The following is a 22,628-nucleotide window of genomic DNA, read 5'->3' on the forward strand; positions in this document are numbered from 1 at the left end:
ATGTGCAGATTATCCCACTTTCTCTCCAGGAAATATTTGTCTTCTGAGCCAAATAGGAGTACACACAACAAAGCATATAAAATATATGCAGTCTTAAAAATCTCCACTCCCTCCCGATCCTTTTAATCAACAGCCTAAATATTAGCTCCCCATCTTGAAAACACAATGTGAGAAATGGAATGGCCTGCCCCACAGTAAGAAGGAGAAACCAGTGTGGGGCAATACACAGACCAAGCTAAGGCATCAGTGTGGGGCAATGCACAGACCAAGCTAAGGCATCAGTTCCCACCAAAGGAAAACTGTTTTTTTAAACTACCCTTCTCACCCCAGCACATCAACAGTCTGTCCCCCCTTTCCCCTCCACCCTGTGGCTATGTCTGACACTTCTGCCCTGGCTTATATCGATGGTTGGAAAGTGCTAGTCAGCCCCCAAGATAAACCTGTCAAAAGCTAGGCACAGAGGTTTTCATTCTTCTCTACCTGCTTGTGAGTGTCAGCTGTTTGTCTGGGAGCTGTCCCTGAAAAGCTTTTAAAAGGAAGGGGGGGGGAGTGGGGAATGTGGAGTGCAATTCAAACAAAAAGAAACTCCAGACAAAGAAAGACGTGGGGGGGGGGAACCCCATCAAACCTCCCAACAAACTTCTTTATCAGAGGTTCATTGTCAATCAATTAGCCAAGGCAGCAGGGGTCTGTAGGGTGGGCGGTAGCATGGTAGACAATGGACTGCCCTGTTGTATTACTGTTTAATCACTTTTGCTAAATAAATAAAGCAGCCCCGAGGTGCTGTCATGTCAAGGGAATTTATAACAAAAAAACTTCATTTTTCATTGGTCATTACTTTTTTTCCTGAAGGACAAGAGAGGGTTATTACTGTAGCCTTAAGTTCCATCTTTGTGTTGCTCGCCTTTGATTCCCACTCGGACCCTGCCACTTTCCGGCACTAATTTGGCAGGCTGAACAAAGAAGGGATTTGTACCTCCTGTAAGGTCTCAATTAGGAAAGGCTTCTGCTGTATTATGTGCCATTCAGAAACGACACAATGACGGTAATTACAGGAATTTGCACTAAATGGCTGAAGAATTCACAGCAAAACTCCCCCCCCCCTCCAAGATTACCCCTCCCAGCAGCCGGGGTAGGAGGCAGGGTAGGGAGGGAAAGCTCTTAATGCCTACAAGATGTAATTACAGACAGCAGTCCTGTTAGGTTAAACAGCAGCCTATGAAGTAAAACAGCAGAAACCGCCTGTATAGCAATGGAGATCTTCAAGACTCTTTATTCCCCAAAGTCTCCTTGGCACAAACTTTTCCTCTCTGAAGCAAACAGGATAGAATTTTCCCAGTTATGATTAATTATTATTATTTATTTGTATTGTGGTGGCAGCTAGAGGCTCCAAATTGACTCTCCGGGACCTGGGGGACAGGCACAGCCCACAATGAAAAAAAGACAGCACTATGGACATAAACCCTTCTCTAAAACTGGGTGTTGTGTATGGGTATATTGACATTCAAGTTAAAATTATGCCCAGTCACCTGATTCTCAGTCTCAGAGATGCTGAGTGCCCATAAATCCTACTGTGGGAGCTATGCTTGCTCATCACCTCTGAAAAATCAGGGAAGCACAGGAAATGTCTAACAAATAAGCATCAGGGCTCTTCTTCCGATACAGTTGAACTGGTGCAGCTGCAGTGTTTTCGTGAAGACACTACCTACGCCGACAGGAGAGACTGTCCCATTGGTGTAGTTAATCCACCTCCCTGAGAGGCAGTAGCCATGTTGACCGGAGAAGCTCTCCTCTCACCATAGCACTGTCTACACCAGGGGTCTCAAACATGTGGCTCTATTTGTTGCGTCCCGCCAAGCTCCCCGCACCCCTCCCCCCCCGGAATTATTTCCTGCAGCCACCAAGCTCCCTCACCCGCCGCTCGCCCTTCCCCCCAGCATGCCGTGTCCCTGCTCCACTGTCTACCACCAAGCGCTTCCCGCCGCCAAGCAGCTCTTTGGCGGCACTTAGCGCATTCCAGGAGGGAGGGGGGAGGAGCAGGGAGCCGCGTGCTCAGGGGAGGAGGCGAGGTAGGGGCGAGGATTTGGGGAAGGGGTTGGAATAGGGGCAGGGAGGGGGCGGAGTTGTGGTGCGGACTTTGGGGAAGGGGTTGGAATGGCGGTGGGAAAGGGTGGGAAGAGGCGGGGCAGGGGCCAGGGGGGGCTTTTGTATCTTTATATGAAAAGGTGTCAGTGATGCGGCCCTTGGGCCAATGTACTAGTCCTCATGCGGCCCTCGTGGTGATTTCAGTTTGAAATCCCTGGTCTACACGGAGGGGAGGTTAGGTTGGTATAACGATGTCATTCAGGGGCGTGGGTTTTTCACACCCCTGAGCAATGTAGTTACACTGAGACAGGACTGTAGTGCAGACCTGGCCTCGGAGCATCATGAAAGCTACACGTGGCTTTTTAAAAATCAGAACACAACTTAAAAACAGCACTCACGCTCCAGCAAGGTCAGAGTGCTTTATTTCTGCGGGGAAAGTCTGAGTGACTTGAGATGCAATGTAGCATGTTTCAGAGAGGAAATCCATCCTTTCCCACACAAAAGGCTGCTCCCACAGGATAAAATCCAGAATACCCAAAATACTTCTCAAATTAAAGACGACGGGTTATTTGTTTTTCTCCCATGGCCTGATCCTGCTCCTGCTGAGGTCGCTGACAACACGCTCATTAGCTTTCTTGGAAGCAAGGCAGCAATGAAATGGTGGCACTGAAGGAGAAAAAAAATTCAATAAAGAAACGTTCTAAGTGAAGAGAATTAAGAAGAAAGGAAGAAAATGAAGAAGGAAACCCTGAAAATATCTTAAAATGAGACCACTGACTTTGCCTCCACTGGAGTTTAATAAACCCTGACTGCTAGGTAACAGATTAGAGAGAACAGGTAGATAAAGTCATAGCTTTTACTGGACCAGCTTCTGCTGCTGAGAGAAACAAGCTTTCGAGCTTACACAGAGCTCTTCTCCAGCTCTAGAGTGAAAGTTTGCCTCTCCCACCAACAGCAGTTGGTCCAATAAAAGATATTACCTCACCCACCTTGTCTCTCTATTATCCTGGGACCGACACAGCTACAACATCACTGCATATGGGTAACAGATTAGACAGATCTCTCTCAGGTCCTTGTATGGCTCCCCATCACTGTAGGCCCAGAACCTCCAAGTTATTTAGGTTCCTAACTTCCACTGATTTCAACAAAGGTGGGAGACTAAATGCCTCTGAGGATCTGGGCCCGAGTGCCTCACTATCCATAATGTATTTAACCTCACAACACACATGAGGTAGGGAAAGGCTCTTATCACCATTTTTTAGATGGGGAACTGAGGTACAGGAGACTTAGGGCCAGATTTTTTAAGGTATTTAGGTCCCTAAAGATGTAGGTAGTAGGAATTTCAAAAGCACCAATTAAATTGTACCCTGAACTAGTCAGTTCTCAAATGAATTAAGGTTGCGATTAATCAAACAAAACAAACATGGATGCTTGAGGCTGTGACATTAAATCCACTTCCAGAGAAGGAAAAAAGCAGATAAGCACACATCTAGATCTCATGCCTAGAACACACACAGACAGGTGACCGTATCTGAAGGAAGGGCGCGATAATCCAAGCAAACAGGGAGTCTCCTCCTGAAGCCCAGGAGCTGAACTTGAACTTCTTTGGAAAGGAAAGACTCAGAGAAGAGACAGCAATGAAAAAATTACACAGTCTGCAAGTTCTATAGTTGAGGGCTGCATAGAACTCAGATCCTCTTGGTCCTAAAACACAGGCCCCTATCACTTGAGTTACAGGAGGAGCTCTAGTAGCTGCGAATAGAAAGGGCCCATGACAAAGTACCCTTGAGCAGTTCCAATTGTACACGTACATACTGGTCTGTTTACTCGGGCACTTTTGTAGTGCCCAGAACCTTAGGGTCTCAAAATTGCTTTACTAACATCAATTAATTGATCCCCATAATCCATCTGTGTCTGGTAGGATTTCTTATCCCCATTTTATAGATGGGGGAACATGCACAGAGAGACTAACAGGCCTAAATTTTCTAAAGTGACTAGATGTGACTAGTGATTTTGGGTGCCTCCATTGTTAGGTGCCCAACTTGAGACATTTTAAAGGGGCCTGTTGATTGGGGGGCATGCTCAGCACTTTCTGCAAATCAGACTCTTTTAAGGTATATTAAAGTAGGCACCCAAAACCTAATGCACCCCAAATCACTTTTGAAAATTTAGGTCTCTGCTAGTCACCTCATGATGCACTATGAGTCAGTGGCAGAGTCAGAACGAGAATACAGAATTTGTGACTCCCAGTCTTGTGCTCTAACCACTAGGCAAGACTTCCTCCCTATGAATCACCTAAACCTCCAATGAAATGCAACAGCCACTTCACAGTAACACAGCACAAGTTGGAAGAGGAAGTGAATAATACTTGTGTATTCAGCTGAGGCTAAAGGGTAAATCTTAGGTAGACAGAATATGGTTACTCAAAGTGGAATTGGTCCCAGACAATGGCTTGACACCCTACTCTTACAAAAATGCTGTAGTCTTCCTAATAACCATAAGTGGTCAAAGACCTGAAGTTTACACCTAGAAGTTCACACCTTTCACCTCACATGTTGGGCGACTCAGAGGGAAAAGCACTATCTATCATCACCGCTTCCTGTAGCCCCTCAGCGTGCTTTTGAGATCCCCTATCCAATACCTACCCAAACCTGCTTAGGATCAGAGATTGCATGACATCACATCGCAAAGTGCTGTGCCTTCATGCCTCATTGCCATTAAAGTAAAGTAACGCCTTTGTTGTCATTAAAGGGGCACCTTAGCTCCAGAATTTAGCTTCAGCATTATTTCTATTACATTAGCGCTATCAGGAACCTAGCCCATTTCATTGGGTTAGGCACTGTACACACACACACTAAAAAAAAACCAAAGAGAACAATCTATCCACACGCAGAAGGTTAATTTAAAAAGGGGTTTACAAAACCTAATATGATAGGAGATGTTCTTACGGTTTCTGTCACTGTCAACTGTCGTGACTCAGAGAGAAGAGCGCCACCTACAGCACCAGCCCTTACAACGCCTTCTGTTTCTCTCAGACATGCCCCACTCGGCTGCTAACCAGGCCAAAACCAGCCAGATCTGATGCCTTCACAGCCTGTGGCGTTACAGGGATGGAAAATGAGTGCCCATTTCCTGGACAAATGTGCATGAATCCTTACAAGGACTTACAAGCAGTTGCTATTTTATCCAATATAGAGTATGTGAGCGCAAAGCTACTGCAACGAAGTCGCTTACCTGCACACTTGAAGCTCTGGGCCGTGAGTCCTCTTTCCAAAGACAACGTGGTCAGAATGCTCAGAAAGCTGGTGGTCACAGACTGGCGCTTGCTCTGCCTAAAGACTTTCCCCAGAGGCTGATCTCTGGCTTTGTTTCTGAGAGTAACCTGCAGGTTTGGACCTAAACTTCTGGCTGCGTTGGCTGCAGATTTCAGGGCCTCCATCCACTCCTGTGCTCTCTGACGGGTCTCTGCACGCAGCCGGAGGACATCTTGAGGGAAAATGACCTGAAAGCAAGAGTCACAGTCATCCAGAATATCTGTCTGGACAGTCAGGCACACGTCAATGTTATAGCTCAGGAGAGGGTCTTCATCGAGACTCCCGGGCTGAAATGCCATGAGACAAGATCTGCTTAGTACAAAAGTAAATGCTTTCCAGTTATTCTGGACCGTCAACCTATAAAGAGTCCCTGACCTGAGAATGTTTTGGTACTCCTTTGTACTTTGGCTCAAAGCTGTACACTGGAAAAGCTCAGCAGGCTTCTTTTGTAAGCCATGAATCTGGGGAAGGTCCCTGTTGTTGTCCAGCTTCTGTGAGTCCTCTAGGTCTTCCTGCTGCCTCATGAACAATGGCACAGAGGAATGCCCCACCTCCCAAAGCTTCTTTCCCCAGTCCAAAGTCTCCCACGGCGACTCTGCCTTCAGCTGCAGCTGGGAGTTATCCGACAGAACGGCATCCACCATCTTTGTTTCTGTGCTGCCTGTGACAGTGACACTTTGGAAATGTGAAAGCGGATACATGGTAGGAAAATTCTGGTTGCCACTACTGTCAAGGTAATACAGGTACAGTTTGTATGGAGTGAGCTCTGCATAACAGGGCTGCCAGCAGCTGTCATGGTCCTTTCTAATTTCTAGGTATCCCTTCTTCAGAATATTTGGGAATGTCAGCTTGTGTTCTGGAAGAAACCAAACAAGACAATTACTTATTTCCCAACAATTCACTCTATAGTCATTCTGGCTCACAGCAATTGCCCAGTATTCCTGGGCACACCAAATGAAGTATTATGATATTTCTAAGGGGAACTGGTATGACTGGGACAGTCTTGGCCCAAATAAATATTTTCAACAGGGACATATGATGCAGGAGAAGCAAAGCTTGACACATCCATGCAGCCAACTGCAGATTAGGATTGAGATGAAATGATCAACATATTAATACCCAGCTTTCCTGCAGCTCTTTTCAGTTGTGGATCTCAAAGTGCTTTACCAAGGAGCGTCAGTATCATTCCACCACATTTTACAGATGAGAACTGGAGGCACAGAAAAGGTGAGGTGACTTGCCCAACGTCACCCAGCAGGTCAGTGGCAGAGCTGGGAATAAAGCCCACGTCTCCTGAGCCCCGGTCAAGTGCCCTATCCACTAGGCCACATTGCCTCCCATGGTATAGCAAAAATGGAAACCCTAAAATGCTAAATCATATTAAAAAAAGTGGCCAGGCTCAGCTGTATAATATTTTCTAGAGGTTCTTTCTCAAGTGGCTCTATCTATGAACATGCCATACATCCTACCATCTAGAACAGGGATCGGCAACCTTTGGCACATGGCCCTTCAGGGAAATCCGCTGGCGGGCCGGGACGGTTTGTTTACCTGCAGTGTCCGCAGGTTCAGCCGATCGCAGCTCCCACTGGCTGTGGTTCGCTGCTCCAGGTCAATGGGGGCTGTGGGAAGTGGTGGCCAGCACATCCCTTGGCCCACGCCATTTCCTGCAGCCCCTATTGGCCTGGAGAGGCGAACCGCAGCCAGTGGGAGCTGCAATTGGCCGAACCTGCGGATGTTGCAGATAAACAAACCGGCCCGGCCTGCCAGCGGATTTCCCTGATGGACCTTGTGCCAAAGGTTGCAGATCCTTGATCTAGAACCTCCCACGCAGTTCAAGTATTGAGAAACACACTACTTTCTCTATGCTTCTTTCCCAGTGGACTGTGGGAGAACTTGTCTATCCTTTGGAGTGCAGCAGGGGGAATTGTGGGAAGACACTGAAGAGCTATGAGCACTCAAGTGGCTTAGCCTGTATCCGCACTGCACAGTGGGTGGGGTGGGTTACCAGCCCAAGTGTAAGCAGAACCCAGACTCTATCCTATAGTCCCACCTGGGCCAGCTAACTTGGGTTGAAAGCACCAGACAGCACAGGTCAGAGGGTTGTGTGCGTGGATACAAGGAACGTTAAGGGGAACACCAGAGTAAGAGCGCAAATTAATGCTGCAGGGAAGACATACTCAAGGGTTTGGACTAAGAAAAGTGGTCAAATTAAGGTCAGACTTAGGTTCTGTCTACATTAGAAATGCTGAGCTGATGTAGTGGACATGCTTACTACAGCAACAGAAGAATCCCTTCTGTCGCCATAGTAAATCCACCTCTGAGAGGCAGTAGCTAGGTTGACAGAAGAATTCCTAGCGGTGTCTACACCGGGGATTAGGTTGGCCTAAACTACATCACCCGGGCCACTATATTTTTCATTTCGCTAAGCTATGTAGTTAGGTTGACCGAACTTCGTAACATAGACCAGGATTTCGCTAATACTTGACCTTTTCCCTAGTGTAGTCACAGAAACCTGGGCTAAACTGAACCAGCAACAACAACAAAATCGAGCTCAGGGGGCTAACCTACCTTTACTCCAGGAAAAAGGTCACGTTTAGGTTGGGCTTAGCTATCATGTCCTAAATCGACCACTCTCCTGACAAACACTAAGGACAAAACTGTGTTTAACATCATGTTAGTTAACATGTTTTTAACATGATAAATTTTCCCAGTGTAGACAGACTTTCTGTGCAGCTGTTTTCAGCTATTTCACTGATTTAAGCATTATCCTGTCTGATATGGATGTAAACACACAAATTTAAGTACTCCCTGCAAATGGACAACCTACTACAGAGTATTTCGGCTAAAAGGGAAAACCATAGATCTAAATTGTAAAATTGCAGAGAAAAATTAAACTCAGACCCCAAATGCAAAGGGGGGGAGGGGGGTGGTGGAGAAACCAATTCTGTTTGCCTTACATCTCTGGCCTTGACATTCATTAGTATTTCTGTGCTAACTCAAAAGCCATTAATTTCTTTGAAACCCACACTAATCCCTTTGTAGTGCAGATAATGGGTACACATTCTACAGTCATCTTCCTTCTCGGTTAATCCAATAAAAGAGGTGGTCCTGCTGCAGACCCAACAGCAATCTCACTCACTCTCTCTGCTTCCAAAGTACAGACGACAGTTCAAGCTTCTTCCATAATAAGACAAACTCATAACCACTCCCTACCCCCAGGCCTCGTTCAGCTACCCAGAAATGTGCTTGTCTTTTGGTGAGTGACAGAAAGGCTCTCTCTCTTTCGCTAGGCATTCCCTCTCCCCTTCCTTCAAGCTTCTATGAATTGGCTTCACCCGCTTCCACTTTAACTGGGACAAAAATATCAGCCATCTTGATTAACATTCAAATTCATACTGTTCGGGTCAGGGCAATGGATGCTGGATAGATGGGCTGTATTAGAAGGTGCCCCTCCCTTCACCCTCCTCTGCTCCTTCATCTCCTTGATGCACAATAAGGCAGATAATACCCATCCACTGAGTGCTGCCATCTTTCTGTTCACCACATAAATAGAAACAGCATTTCTCTTCTCCCTCCTCCCGCCCCAAAACCAGGGAAATTAAATTGAGGCACAGTAAAAAGGGAGATAATCACAGTAAATAACCCACATCTGGGTTCATGCTTTTTTGAACTGTAATTTCTTGAAAAATAAGAGGAAAACAAACAGACAGCAGCTGGGAGCAGCCGAGAATTCTCTCTGCAGATTACCTCCTCTCTCTGGGTAGTTTGTTTGGATTACATCTCATTAAAATTTCTTGCACCAAGTGTCCACCTGATATGGTGGCTCACCACCTCAAATCATCTCTGATTTCCATGAGCATTGGAAGAGGGGAGATCAGAAATGGTTTAAGCAAAGCTGGGATATTTTTTCTCATTGCCAAGCAGCTTGTATTTGTATTTCTGTTTGTAGGCAGGCAGCCTGCCCCTTCACACGCCAAAGTGAATGCTACTATTAAAAGACAAACAAATGTGTTTTCTCACATCCGCGTTATTTGAATATATTTTAGATTAAGAAGTGCTGTCCAGAGACAGAGAAGACAGCTCCTGCATTCTGTTCCCAGATTGGCCCCTGACTCTCTGCATGACCTTGGACAACGCATTTAACCTCTTTGTGCTTCAGTCTACTTACCCGTAAAAGGTGTACAGTGCCTACTTTATTGGTGTGCCATGAAGTTTAATTCATTAATGTTTCAAGGAAAATCCTTGGCCAAAAGGCTATGCTTTAAACCCCCGATCCTACACTACTGAACTCAGTGGAAGCTTTGACAATGATTTCTATGGCTGCAAGATCAGGTGTCCACAGCTTTCACTATTTTTTAGTCTTTAGCTTCAAGGAAGGCAAAACTGACTTTGAGAATGGTGAATTAGGCTACCTCTAATTCTAGGTTTGTCCATTCTTGGGGGAGTTGATTTAATCACATTTTCAGTCATGGTAAATGTGCATAATGTATTCGAAACAACTGCACCTTGTTCCTACGGGCAATTGAAATATGCAATCATACCCAACTCCTCCAATAAAAAGAAGCGAAGATTTTCAGAAACAGATCAAACTTGAAGAAAGCGGAGGGGTCTATTTCAGGAGTGGGTGAGGTTCTGTGGCCTACACTGTGCAGGAGATCAGACTAAATGATCACGATGGTCCCTTCTGACTTTAAAGTCTATGAGTCTATGAGCACACACGCCTGTTTTTTAAAGTACTGCTTTATTCATGCTGTCTGTTGTTACACACCCGTTAATATCGAAGGACCAGGTTCCTTAAACCACTTCTACAAATCAGGTGTGTGCTCATTTCCAATAAAATGTCCACATGGCAGCTATTCTAGCATATGATTCAATATAAAGATGCAGAGTGAAATGAACTGTCTAGCCAATCAGAGAGATTTAAAAATAATTATTTTCTCCCTGTTTTTCTACGTGCAGCGACAGGGAATTTTTCTGAATCAGGGGCCGGACTTTGCTCTCAGTTACACTGGTATAAACCAGGAGTAAATCCCCTGAAGTCAATAGGCCTTATACTCCATTGACCTAGACCTTATCTAGTGACTTATGCCAGTGTCAGTGTTATTCCATAACCCTTCTGCCCTGGCGGCTTGTCTTCCGTGTCTGTGCCCCCTCACTCTCTCTTACTGGATTCTCCATCCCCATTCACCTTCCAGAGCCTCCCACGTACACAAGACGGCAGAGCAGGTCATGCTACCCATCTCTGTAATATAGCTACCTCGCCTACCCATTCCCCAGGGCTGCCAATGTAGCCCCACCCTCAGCATCACCACTGAACTTGCCTTGCCTCACGTCTCCTACCCCAACGGTGTCCAATCCGAGGGAGCGGTCAAGATCTGGTGAGAAGCATCTCCCATGCGAGTGGACGAAGGGAGGGATTTAGAGAAATAGTATGGTCTAGTGGATAGGGCACTGGACTGGCAGCCTATTTCCTGGGTATGACACTGACCTTCTGTGTGCTCTTGGGCATGTCACGTCACCATGCTGTGCCTCAGTTTCCCCTTATGTCTTTTGTCTGTATTGTCTATTTAGCGTGTAACCTCATCAGGGCATATCTCTTACTACGTGTGTGTGCAGTGCCTAGCCACAATGGGGCTTTGAACTCACTTGGGACCGCTAGGTGCTATTTAAAAATTAAATAATTTATTCCAGGTCTGCCTTCCAATATTCGGACTCCCTCCGCCATCCTCCCCAGTGCTTTTACCGCATCCACGTCTTAACCGTGGGAATAAGGTAGCCCCAGATGACAGCCACTCTGAAATTAACTTGATTTATCAGGGATCATTTCTAACTCATACAAGGCTTTCCACGCCTTCCTCTTTCAGGAGCAAACATGATGTCTCTGCAGATTTCCCAGCTCGCAGGATCAGAACCTTAAATAGAACCCAGGTCTTCCACCTGGCAATGCAAAGCAATATTGCTCTGCCACCAGGATGACAGCAGTCTCTAAGGTGCCACAAGTACTCCTTTTCTTTTTGGATTATTTTGAGAGCTTTACTGCCGTAGAATCCCAGAAATACAAAAAGGCACCACATACAAGAGTTTTTAAATCATGTAACCATTTTACACTGAAGACTGATACATGAAGTGTTGCATCAAAGAAGCAGGCAAACAGACTCAATCTGGTAGGCTATTTCTGTCACTAAACTCTAGTCCCATTGACTTCAAAGTCAATTTACACCAGTGAGGATCTGGCCCTATTACCCTACTTTGGTTGTATATGCTATTTGTAAGCACAATACCCCAAGTCATTAGTTGTTCAGTTGATCTTCACTGCAATCATTCTTTGTACTGATTTCTCTTCCTTCTCCAGTTTTGTATCACCAGCAATTATCAATAATCTCTACACCACATTCCCTCCATCCAAGTCATTGGCACATCGGGTAAAGTGTGGACAAGAAGCAACCTTAGTCACCCAGCTCCTTCACCAGGAGGTGTCTCATACAGACGCACTTGCTGTTGTCAATCTCCAAGCCAATTCTTTATCCCCACAAAGAAGCTCATGGCTACAAATTTAATTGTGATTATTTTGGGATCTCGGTCAGACAAGGCTGTAATGGCTCATCCCTCCCATCTACACTGAGGTGTACCAGATCCAAGTTTGTGTTCTGCAGTGCTAGACGCACGGTGCAAAATACTGTACCTAATGTCCCCTCACGCCTGGTGCAGCCACTACATAGATGGCTTCCGTGTCACAAGCTCTGAGGCAAGTGCTTCAGGGATAGATTTTCAAAGACACAAAAGACAATTAGGAACCTAAAATCTGCCTGGTAGGTGCTCCAAGCACTAGGCCCTGTGGGCTCTACTCTCGGATTGGTCACAATAAGCACTTCACCAGTCATCTTTAACATCTCGCTCCTCTCAGGGTCCCCACACACCTGCACCTCACCACCAGCCTTTCAACTACCACAGAATCTTCCCCGCCTGGCAGCGTTCCTATAGGATGCTCCAATAGTTAGAACACTAGCCTCAGCCTTTGAGACCCAGATTTGATTCCCTGCTCTGCCACAAGCTTCCTCTATGACCCCCAGGCAATTCATTTAACCTCTCCATGCCTTAGTTTCCCCTCTGTACAGTGGGGATAATAGCACTGCCCTACCGCACAGGGATGTTGTGAGGATAAATACATTAAAGGTTTGAAGCGCTTTGAGATCTGCTGATGATTATTATAATAGGTATCATTATTACACCCTCTCTGAGAAGGAGGAAAAGAGCAGCAGCAGATTCATAGCACAGCCCTCTGCTGATTATTACTGCTCAGTCCATTCAGGATGATAACAACCAAGCTAGAAAGAAAACGGTGATGGTATTTTCAGTGAAAAATTTCAAAAGAAATGAAGAATGGTCCCCTTTTTTCCCCAAAAAATTTTCCAGGTTTTTTATGAAAAACCAAAAGCTGAATTTTTTAGGGCTTTCAGTTAAAAAAAATCATTTTTTTGCAGAAAATGTTTGTTTAGGAAAAAAGCCCACTTTTGCTCAAGGAAAATGTTCAAAGCAGCTCTAATCAACCCTTTTCAGGGGAGCTGTAATGAGACACAGAGACTTTCCCTCCTAAGAGCCTGATCTGGCAAACACTTATGCACTTAACTTGGGGAGTCACATGGATCTTAATGACACTACTCACAGGCATAAAGTTACTCATGTGTCTCTTTCTGCAGGACTGGGGCTTAGTCACTGGTTCAAACATGGCCAAAAGTTGTTTGCCAGCTGAGGACCCTTGTGAAATGCATTGCTGATCTCATTCCATTTCCTAGCAAACAAAATGTCCACACCACAGTGGTGATCCTGGAGAAAGCCACGGATAAACAGGTCTTTACCCTTCTAAATGACTCCCTCAAGCCGACATGAAGTTCCTAAACAGCATTGCTGGGGCAGCATGAGGACATCCGCACTGCTATTGGCTTATGCTGTACCTGCGTCTATGAATGACAACTCCAGGCCCCAGCGCAGTTATGCTGCCATCTTTCACAAACCATACATTCCCTTAAAGAAAAACCTACTCAGTTTCTCCTCACCAGCTACTGTATAAATAAACACTCTGCTCAGAAGAGTCTCCCTGCTCCTAGGCACTGAGAATTATAAAAGTTTCTGTAAGAGTGTCTGGAAAAGAAAGAGCCAGGGCTTCTCTGGCCAATATGAGGCAAAGGGCCATTCGTGTTCAGGAACAGAAGAACGGGAGGGAGAGCAACGCTCACATGTTTACAGACAACTCAAAAGTAAGTCGACTGCAAATGATCCCAACAAAGGAGACCTGCAAGCCCAAACTTTGTTGTTCATTAACGGAGGTTTATGTATGGCTCAAAAAAAAAGAAAAACAAACCCAACCCAGTTCAGAGTGTACTATATAGCCACAAAGGAGAGCTCAGCTTTCTATCATTCTACTCTTGCAACAGTATATAGATGTCATAAGCCCAGAAGACAAGATTCCCTCTTTAGAGGTGCGGGGCCCGAAGTCCTTACTCAGGCAGAACTCCCAGGAAGTTAGAGAAGACAATGTTTCCCTGCCTAAACTGACTGCAATGCAAGCTTCAAACCAGCAGAAATGGTGAAAAAAATATACATTCTGTAAGTTTCCAGCTTTACTGGGCCACTATTTATTAGTTGCACAGATGAGGATTTTTAAAAAATACATGGGGTGAAATCCTGGCCTCACTGAAATCAATGAGAGGTTGGCCATTGATTTTTCCAGAGTCAGGATTTCACCTTGGCAGTCAGGAGAACCGTGGTCATTTCCCTGGCTCCACTACTGACCTGTTGGGTGACCTTGGGTGAGTCACTTCATCTCTGTGTGCTTGTGTCTCTTTCACCTTTTTCCTCTTTTGTCGATTGAGACCTCAGTCCTGCCAACATTTACACCTATGCTTAACTTACTCCCATGAGTAGTCCCAGAACCAATGGAACTAATTAAGCACAGGTGTAAATGAGTGTAGCATAGGAGCATTAGACTGCACCCTCTTTGGTGCAGGGATTGCAGAGCCATTGGCCATTATCTTTGAAAACTCGTGGCGAACGGGGGAAGTCCCAGATAACTGGAAAAAGGCTAATGTAGTGCCAATCTTTAAAAAAGGGAAGGAGGATGATCCTGGGAACTACAGGCCTCTCAGCCTCACCTCAGTCCCCGGAAAAATCATGGAGCAGGTCCTCAAGGAATCAATCCTGAAGCACTTACATGAGAGGAAAGTGATCAGGAACAGTCAGCATGGATTCACCAAGGGAAGGTCATGTCTGACTAATCTAATCGCCTTCTATGATGAGATTACTGGTTCTGTGGATGAAGGGAAAGCAGTGGATGTATTGTTTCTTGACTTTAGCAAAGCTTTTGACACGGTCTCCCACAGTATTCTTGTCAGGAAGTTAAAGAAGTACAGGCTGGATGAATGCACTATAAGGTGGGTAGAAAGTTGGCTAGATTGTCGGGCTCAACGGGTAGTGATCGATGGCTCCATGTCTAGTTGGCAGCTGGTGTCAAGTGGAGTGCCCCAGGGGTCGGTCCTGGGGCCGGTTTTGTTCAATATCTTCATAAATGATCTGGAGGATGGTGTGGATTGCACTCTCAGCAAATTTGCGGATGATACTAAACTGGGAGGAGTGGTAGATACGCTGGAGGGCAGGGATAGGATACAGAGGGACCTAGACAAATTGGAGGATTGGGCCAAAAGAAATCGGATGAGGTTCAATAAGGATAAGTGCAGGGTCCTGCACTTAGGACGGAAGAATCCAATGCACCGCTACAGACTAGGGACCGAATGGCTAGGCAGCAGTTCTGCAGAAAAGGACCTAGGGGTGACAGTGGACGAGAAGCTGGATATGAGTCAGCAGTGTGCCCTTGTTGCCAAGAAGGCCAATGGCATTTTGGGATGTATAAGTAGGGGCACAGCAAGCAGATCAAGGGACGTGATCGTTCCCCTCTATTCGACATTGGTGAGGCCTTATCTGGAGTACTGTGTCCAGTTTTGGGCCCCACACTATAAGAAGGATGTGGATAAATTGGAGAGAGTCCAGCGAAGGGCAACAAAAATGATTAGGGGTCTGGAACACATGACTTATGAGGAGAGGCTGAGGGAACTGGGATTGTTTAGTCTGCAGAAGAGAAGAATGAGGGGGGATTTGATAGCTGCTTTCAAACTACCTGAGAGGTGGATCCAGAGAGGATGGTTCTAGACTATTCTCAGTGGTAGAAGAGGACAGGACAAGGAGTAATGGTCTCAAGTTGCAGTGGGGGAGGTTTAGGTTGGATATTAGGAAAAACTTCTTCACTAGGAGGGTGGTGAAACACTGGAATGCATTACCTAGGGACGTGGTAGAATCTCCTTCCTTAGAAGTTTTTAAGGTCAGGCTTGACAAAGCCCTGGCTGGGATGGTTTAGTTGGGGATTGGTCCTGCTTTGAGCAGGGGGTTGGACTAGATGACCTCCTGAGGTCCCTTCTAACCCTGATATTCTATGATTGTTTCTCATTATGTGTTAGTACACCACCTAACACAACGAAGCCTCACCACTTTTAATTGGGGCCTTTAAGCCCTAGAGTAATACAAACGAGAAGAATAATGGATGAGAAGCATTAGAGCACGTACACTGCTCAAGAGGTGACTATGTTTGAAGAAAAAAAAATCCATGTGAACAACAAATATACCTGATCACATATTGTACTTAATAGTCTAAGTGATCCTTCTTTGGGTGCTATGGATACTTTCCCTTTGGTTGGACAGGCTGCCTCCCTAAAAAAACAAATAACTGTCCTGAACTTAAACTTCCCTCTTCACTAGTTCCACTAACCACTCAACACTGAACTCTTAACAAAAACTGGGAAGAAAAAAAAAAAAGCAGTATTTGTTTCTAATGCGTAAGCAGTTTTGCTGGCAGGCACAAGGGGATACCACTCCCATAAGATGCATTTTTCAAATCCTTTCCTTCCATGATGCTTGGAAAGGATCCAGTTCCACTTGTCTATGTCGTAAAAAAAACAAGTAGCGGGAACAGATAAGCATATAGTACTAAATACTCTAGGTAGTTAATGACTCATGAAACAAACTGGCCAGTCTTAGAAGGACTAAGAGAGCCTGCAAGCTACACGGGAGATTCCTTTCCAGGAAGCAGGTCCAGTGAGGACTGAAAAGAAACAGCTGAGTTTTAAGGGTTCTAGAAAGGGCTATCTCACTATGGGTGAGATAACAGACTTTTCCTTCTCTCTCATTATTCATATGACTCCCCCCATTACTAGAACAGCTGCTACGTATGCTTAACATGAATCACGGGGTCATTTTTAATACATATTTAGGGACTTCCATGAGAAATATTTACCTGTCATGGGTACACATGGTTGTGCCACCCACTTCTTGTCTTTTTTCACAGTAGCTGCCAGTTCTTTATAAGGTGCTCAGGACCAAAGAAAGGCCTCTATTAACTCAGAAGGCAGAAATATAAAGGCTACTGACCTCTTAACAGCCATAAATTGGTTGAGCGGAAAGGGGGAAAATATTCAGACAAGTTTAGCCTGTTTTCAGAGCATAAAAGAAGGTTTTTTTTTCCTATGGAAAAAACACTACAGATCTGGAGACATCTTTTGGGGAAAGACTCTTAAACTTACCCTTGCAACCTTCCCAAAATGCACCTAACTCCTACATAAACAGCAGTCTTCTAAGGGTGGGGCTGGTGTACAGGAAATAACCATCCCAGGGATTTTGGGGAGATGTAGTTTTGCCGTTCTTGTTAATATATCTCTCTTTCCCCTGCCCTGCTCAGTTTTCCTGTTGTGGAACTTGTCAGTAAGTATAATCTTCTGCACAAAGTAATTTTTAAGAGACTAAGGCATTTGACTATTTCAGTGTGTTTAGATTTCTCAGGCGACTTGTTTCAGGCACCTGCGGAGAATTCTGGGAATGGATGGGCTATAAAAGGTAGCCCCAGCGCATTGGCTGCCAATTTTGAGAGAGGAATGAGTAGGCCTGCTATAGTAGGGAGTAGGCTGTTAGCTGGTATCACTTATATGGAGTCTGTTAATTTCTAATGAAATTAAAGTTACACTCAGTGGGAGTCAAATTTACTGAGATAAGGGACTGTGGAGCCAGCCCTTCCTACTCTGGTAATGGAAGATCTCTACTTATGGTGACCATATGTCTCCTTTTGGCCGGGACAGTCCCTTTTTTAAACCCTGTCCCGGCTGTCCAACTTTCTTTTCAAAAGGAGGCATTTGTTTCATTTGCTCTTGCTGACTTGATCAGTTGGCAAGAGCAAATGGGATAAATACCCACTTTTGTAAAAAAAAAAAAGAAAGAAAGAAAAAAAGTGGGGTGTGGTATGGAGGAATGTGTGTGTGGGGGGGGTGGTGAGTGGAGATGCCAGTCCCCTGAGGGGGGGTGGAGCACAGATGTGGGGCAGCAGGGTTCCAGGGACAAGCAATAACCTCTTGAGGGGGCCCCCGCAGGGTTCCAGTGACTGGCAACAGCCTCACAGGGTGGGGCGAGGGCGCAGCTCCTCAGGCAAGTGGCTGGGGGTATCCAGTTTTCTCTCTGGGAAATACGGTCAACCTATCTCTGCTGTTGTACCTTTTGCACTTTTTGCCCTGTTGACAGGAGCCTTGCTCAGCTTTAGGCATAGAGAAGTAGACATAGGCTGCAGGGGGGGGTCCTTATTCTGCCTGGGTGGGAAGCAGGTGAACTGGGCGGGAGGCAGGGCAGGGAACTCCAGGTTTCAAGAGAGGCAAAGGGGGTGGTAAGAACACACAGCAGGGGGGGGTAAGGAGCGAAAATGCAGAGCTGAAATGCAGAGTTGCCTGCCTCTCTTGGCAGTCATGGGAAGAGGGAGGTCCCTCAGTTACGTAGATGTGGGCAAATAAAGGACAAAGAAAAAGCAGCCCCTGCTACAAACCCATCTTTGGCATCAGCCTTGGCTGGTAGGCATCTGCTAGACCTTCTGATTGCTATATGGAGCTCTCTGGATTCCCCCCCTTGGGCTACCTTTGTACTGCACGGTCACAGTTCAGTTGCCGCCCTCTAATAATGCTTTACAGCTTCAAAGCACGGTACAAACCTTCACCAAGAAAGGCGAGCTCTCTTCCCCATGTGCCGTACTTACCACAGTGACCACTGAGGCAAAGCAGATATTGTACTTTTGTGACCACGCTCTATTTCTTTGACTTCACGTCTGCTAAGGCCTGCTCTAAACACAGGATTTGCACTGGTGTATTTTGGAGAGGGTGTGATTTCTACCAAGATAGTTATACTGGCACAACCCCCAGGATGGATGCAGTGATATTGGAATAAAAGTGCCTTTTATACTGGTATAGCTTAATCTATTTCCCTTATGGGGATAAGATAGACTGTTATAAGGTCACTTAAGTCGGTATAACCGTGTCTGTGCTAGGCAGGGATGTACCACATAAGTACAGTGGTATAATTAAAGCAGCACAACTTTTGTTGTAGACAAGCCCTTGGTGACCACATGTGCCAGTTGACCAGGCGCCCGGTGGCTTTTTTTCAGTCAGAGCCAATCGTGCGGCAGTCAGAGTTTGTTCTGTTTTCAGTGGATTGTGGGAAATTCTCTGCAAGCCTGTCTGACCTGCTGTGGATGTGCTTCTGCATGCAGCAGGATCCCCCCAGGACATCTAGACGGCTGGTCTCTCCATTGTCTGTTAGCCCTGGGCAGAAGGGACACCTGCTCCTGAAGGGGAACAGCTGGAACAGGAGCCATTTAGGAAAAAGGAAGGAACAGCAAGTCTTGCTTATACAAGCAGAGAGGGTCCCTGGACCTAACTCAAGCCTGTTGCAGGAAGTGAAGGAGAGAGATTAGAGTGAGAGCTGCTTTTACAGTAAACAAATCCCTGCACTCTGATGTAATGCTGCTCTACGGTCCCTGTTCCAAATTGTGTTAGATTTTCTTACAGTGTAAAAAAGAACTCCAAAAGCAACTAGCTTTTTGGATCACTCTCTTCTGCCCGCCTAAATTCCACCTGCAGTTTCAATACTCTTCTCGGAGTCCTTTCCTAAACAGTCGTGGAGTGCTGTTGTGTAACATGGCATGCTTTACCCCATGGGTGGTCGCACCTCCCTGTGGCTGGAGTGATTCCTCTTATGGCTTTATATCCTTAAACCCCGATCTGACATTGAGCTCTGGGTGAGGACAGGGATGTGCCACACAAAGCAGTCGGTGGTTTGCAGTGGATTGGGATCCTTTGGCGCTTCCAGAGGACAGTGGCAGTGTAAATATACGATGGTACAAATCTGAAACTATAAAAGGAGGCAAACAAAAAGCTCAACCCTTTCCCTCAGGTAATGTGTTTATAGTATACAATAAAACTAGGAGAGTCATGCAGCTTGTACAGGCTGAGATCATGGCACATCCTTGCATCCCATCGTTCCCCCCACAAGCTCTCTGGGTACCCCCCATACCCTTCTATTTCAGGGACTCCCTGCAACTCGTCCCATCTCCACTTGGCAGGGGTTCTGGCTGCCCCCATTCCTCCCAGGCCCCATTGTAGGATCCCCCAATATACCTCCAGCACGGGCTGTGAATCCTCATTACCTTCTTCCTCCCATTTTCCCCCTTTCCCTCTATGCCAGCTGGTCTGCCTGTCCCCCATTCCCACCTACCAACCATGTTAGGAGCTCTGTGTGCCCCCTTTCCTTCTTCCCCCATAACAGGGCTCCCATCTCCCCCCCACTGCCAGGGCTGTATTTGCTCCACGCCACATTCCCTGCATTCTCACCCCCTTTCCTCCACTCATTATTCCTCTTTCTGTCTGGGAGATAAGTCATTCAGGCTGTCAACGTGTTAATTAAACTCTGTTGGGAGGATGGACAGAGACGGGATAGAAGTATTGCTATGCCACAAGGCATTGATGGGTGCCATGGACCAACTGTGGGGGTGCTAAAGAACGGGCACAGGCATCATATGTCTCCCACTTTCTGCCTTTTGGTTTGATTTTTCCCAAAATCAACAGGGCACTGGCCACTGATGCCTCAAATGTTCCCAGAAATGTTGGAATTGAATGGATGCAGTGTTCAAAAGTTATCACGCTACAGAACGAGAAATGCCACCAAGCTGAGTGTAAAGTTCTCAGAAACTTGGCCAACAATACCAAACACCCATGCTGTAATTCACACACACATACACACAAAAAGAGGTGAGATCCACAATCTATAATCCCGTCAAGATACAAGTCTTCCTCTATAGGGGCCACAAAGCCTGGCCTTTCCATGGGCACACAGGACCCTTCCCCATCCTGGGTTAGCCCATGTAACGACCAGACAGAGTTACCATCCCTGCACTCAAGGGAGCATAGAGACAGCGCTGTCCATACTCTCCCATGGGTGCACTGCTCAGTATGGACTGGGAGGAGGTGGGGCGGAACAGGAGCACAGGGAAGAAGGATGTACCCTGAAGGGATGGAGCAGGGGGCATGTTCCCCTTGTGAGCTGAGAGGCTGCAGGAGGCAGAACCTCGGGGGTCCCCTTGCAGGGGTACAATGTACAGGGCAGATTTTCTAAAAAAGCTCAGCTCCCATTCAGACACTACGTTTTGATGGTTAAGAAGGAGCCAACCTCTTTGGCAAATCTGGACTTAAAGGCATGCTTTAACCCGGGGCGGGCAAAGGGCCTGAGGGCCACATCGGGGTTCCAAAACCATATGGAGGGCCGGGTAGGGAAGGCTGTGCCTCCCCAAACAGCCTGGCCCCCACCCTCTCCCACTTCCCGCCTCCTGACTGCCTCCTTCAGAATCCCCAACCCATCCAACCTCCCCTGCTCCTTGTCCCCTGACTGCTCCCTCCCGGGACTCCCCGTCCCTAACTGCCCCCTGGGACCCTACCCCCTATCCAACCGGCCCTGTTCCCTGTCCCCTGACTGCTCCACCCCCTGACAGGCCCCCCGGTACTCCCACGCCCTATCCAAACCCCCACCCCCCCCGCTCCCTGTCCCCTGACTGCCCCCGGGACCCTAGGCCCATATCCAGCCCCTTACCATGCCGCTCAGAGCAGCAGGACTGGCAGCTGCGCCGCCCGGCCGGAGCCAGCCAGACCACCGTGCTGCCGGGCAGGAGCTCGCAGCCCGCCGCCCAGACCGCTGGTGACGCAGTGTGCTGGGGCTGCGGGGGCCAGAGGACAGTAGGGGAGGGGCCAGGGGCTAGCTTTCCCAGCCGGGAGCTCAAGGGCCGGGCAGGACAGTCCTGCGGACCGTAGTTTGCCCACCTCTACTTTAACCCTAAGCCACGTTTCTCAACCTTTTTGATACCAGGGACCAGCTTCCTCCCTTCCTAAACTGTGTCAGGGAAATCTCAGGGACTGGTACCAGTCCACGGACCAGTCATTGACAAACACTACCCTAAGCAACCACACAGTCTGGCTATTATAATTATCGTCCTCCTTTTCCTTTCCCCTTCATTTATTAAGCCATGTCCTTATTTAGATTGTATGATCTTTGTGGCACGGGCTGTGTCTGCTATTATTATTACTTTTGGCAGCTGCAAAATAAACAATCATCCAGCAGGAGACATTGGTTCGGGGTTTCTGAGGCCTCCAGCCAAGTCTCTTCCAGCGTCCTGCTCAAGAGAGGAAAAGGGAAATGTGTAGCTCATTGAAACATTGCTTCGTTTGTGTGGCTCACTGAGAAAGTCTGTGTCCATCCGATAACAAGACTTCCTGAATCCCATACAAAGCTGACAGAGATGCATTAATATTGACAAGGGCACAGATTGTGTGCTGAAGTTTCTGTTGTTTCTGAATTGAGTACCCAACCTTTCTTAAAGGGATAGTACAGAGCCATTTAGGCCCAAAAAATAAAATCAGGTTTTTTTCAATATTTATTTCTAACATTTTAGTGAAAACTGCCTTTTTTTTTTTTTTTTTTTTGAGATTAACCAGTCTTCCAATAAACTAGCAATCCAAACTGCCTAGTACCTGAGAACCTGCAAATGAAACTAACCGGAAAGAACCAGAAACATATCTTTCTTAGCCAATCTGAATTAAATGAAAAATGTAAAGAAGTGTACGTTTAAAACCGAGAACAAGAAACAGGCAGGGAGGGAATATTTTTAAAAACATGGGCCAGATCCTGAGCTGGTTTTAAAATGATGTAGATCCACTGAAGTCAATGGAACTATGCCAGTTTACAGCAGCTGAAGATCTGGCAGCTAGCAGTTTCCTTTTCAAGACAAGATCAATATTTAAAGAAAACATTAGTGAAAGCAATGAAGCACCA

At 46.5% G+C, this 22,628-nt stretch overlaps 1 protein-coding gene across 2 annotated transcripts in view; it reads right to left on the reverse strand.

Annotated features, from left to right (window-relative positions):
* Window positions 1-22,628, reverse strand: part of PLEKHM3 (pleckstrin homology domain containing M3) — a 127,631-nt gene that overhangs the window by 89,109 nt on the left and 15,894 nt on the right. For both annotated transcript variants that reach the window (XM_048869470.2, XM_048869471.2), the window contains one exon: window positions 5,320-6,255. In XM_048869470.2, coding sequence (XP_048725427.1) covers window positions 5,320-6,255 — 936 coding nt within the window. The remainder of the gene's footprint in view (window positions 1-5,319; window positions 6,256-22,628) is intronic.

Source organism: Caretta caretta, chromosome 11 (assembly GCF_965140235.1).
Source record: "Caretta caretta isolate rCarCar2 chromosome 11, rCarCar1.hap1, whole genome shotgun sequence".
NCBI classification, from domain to species: domain Eukaryota; kingdom Metazoa; phylum Chordata; order Testudines; family Cheloniidae; genus Caretta; species Caretta caretta.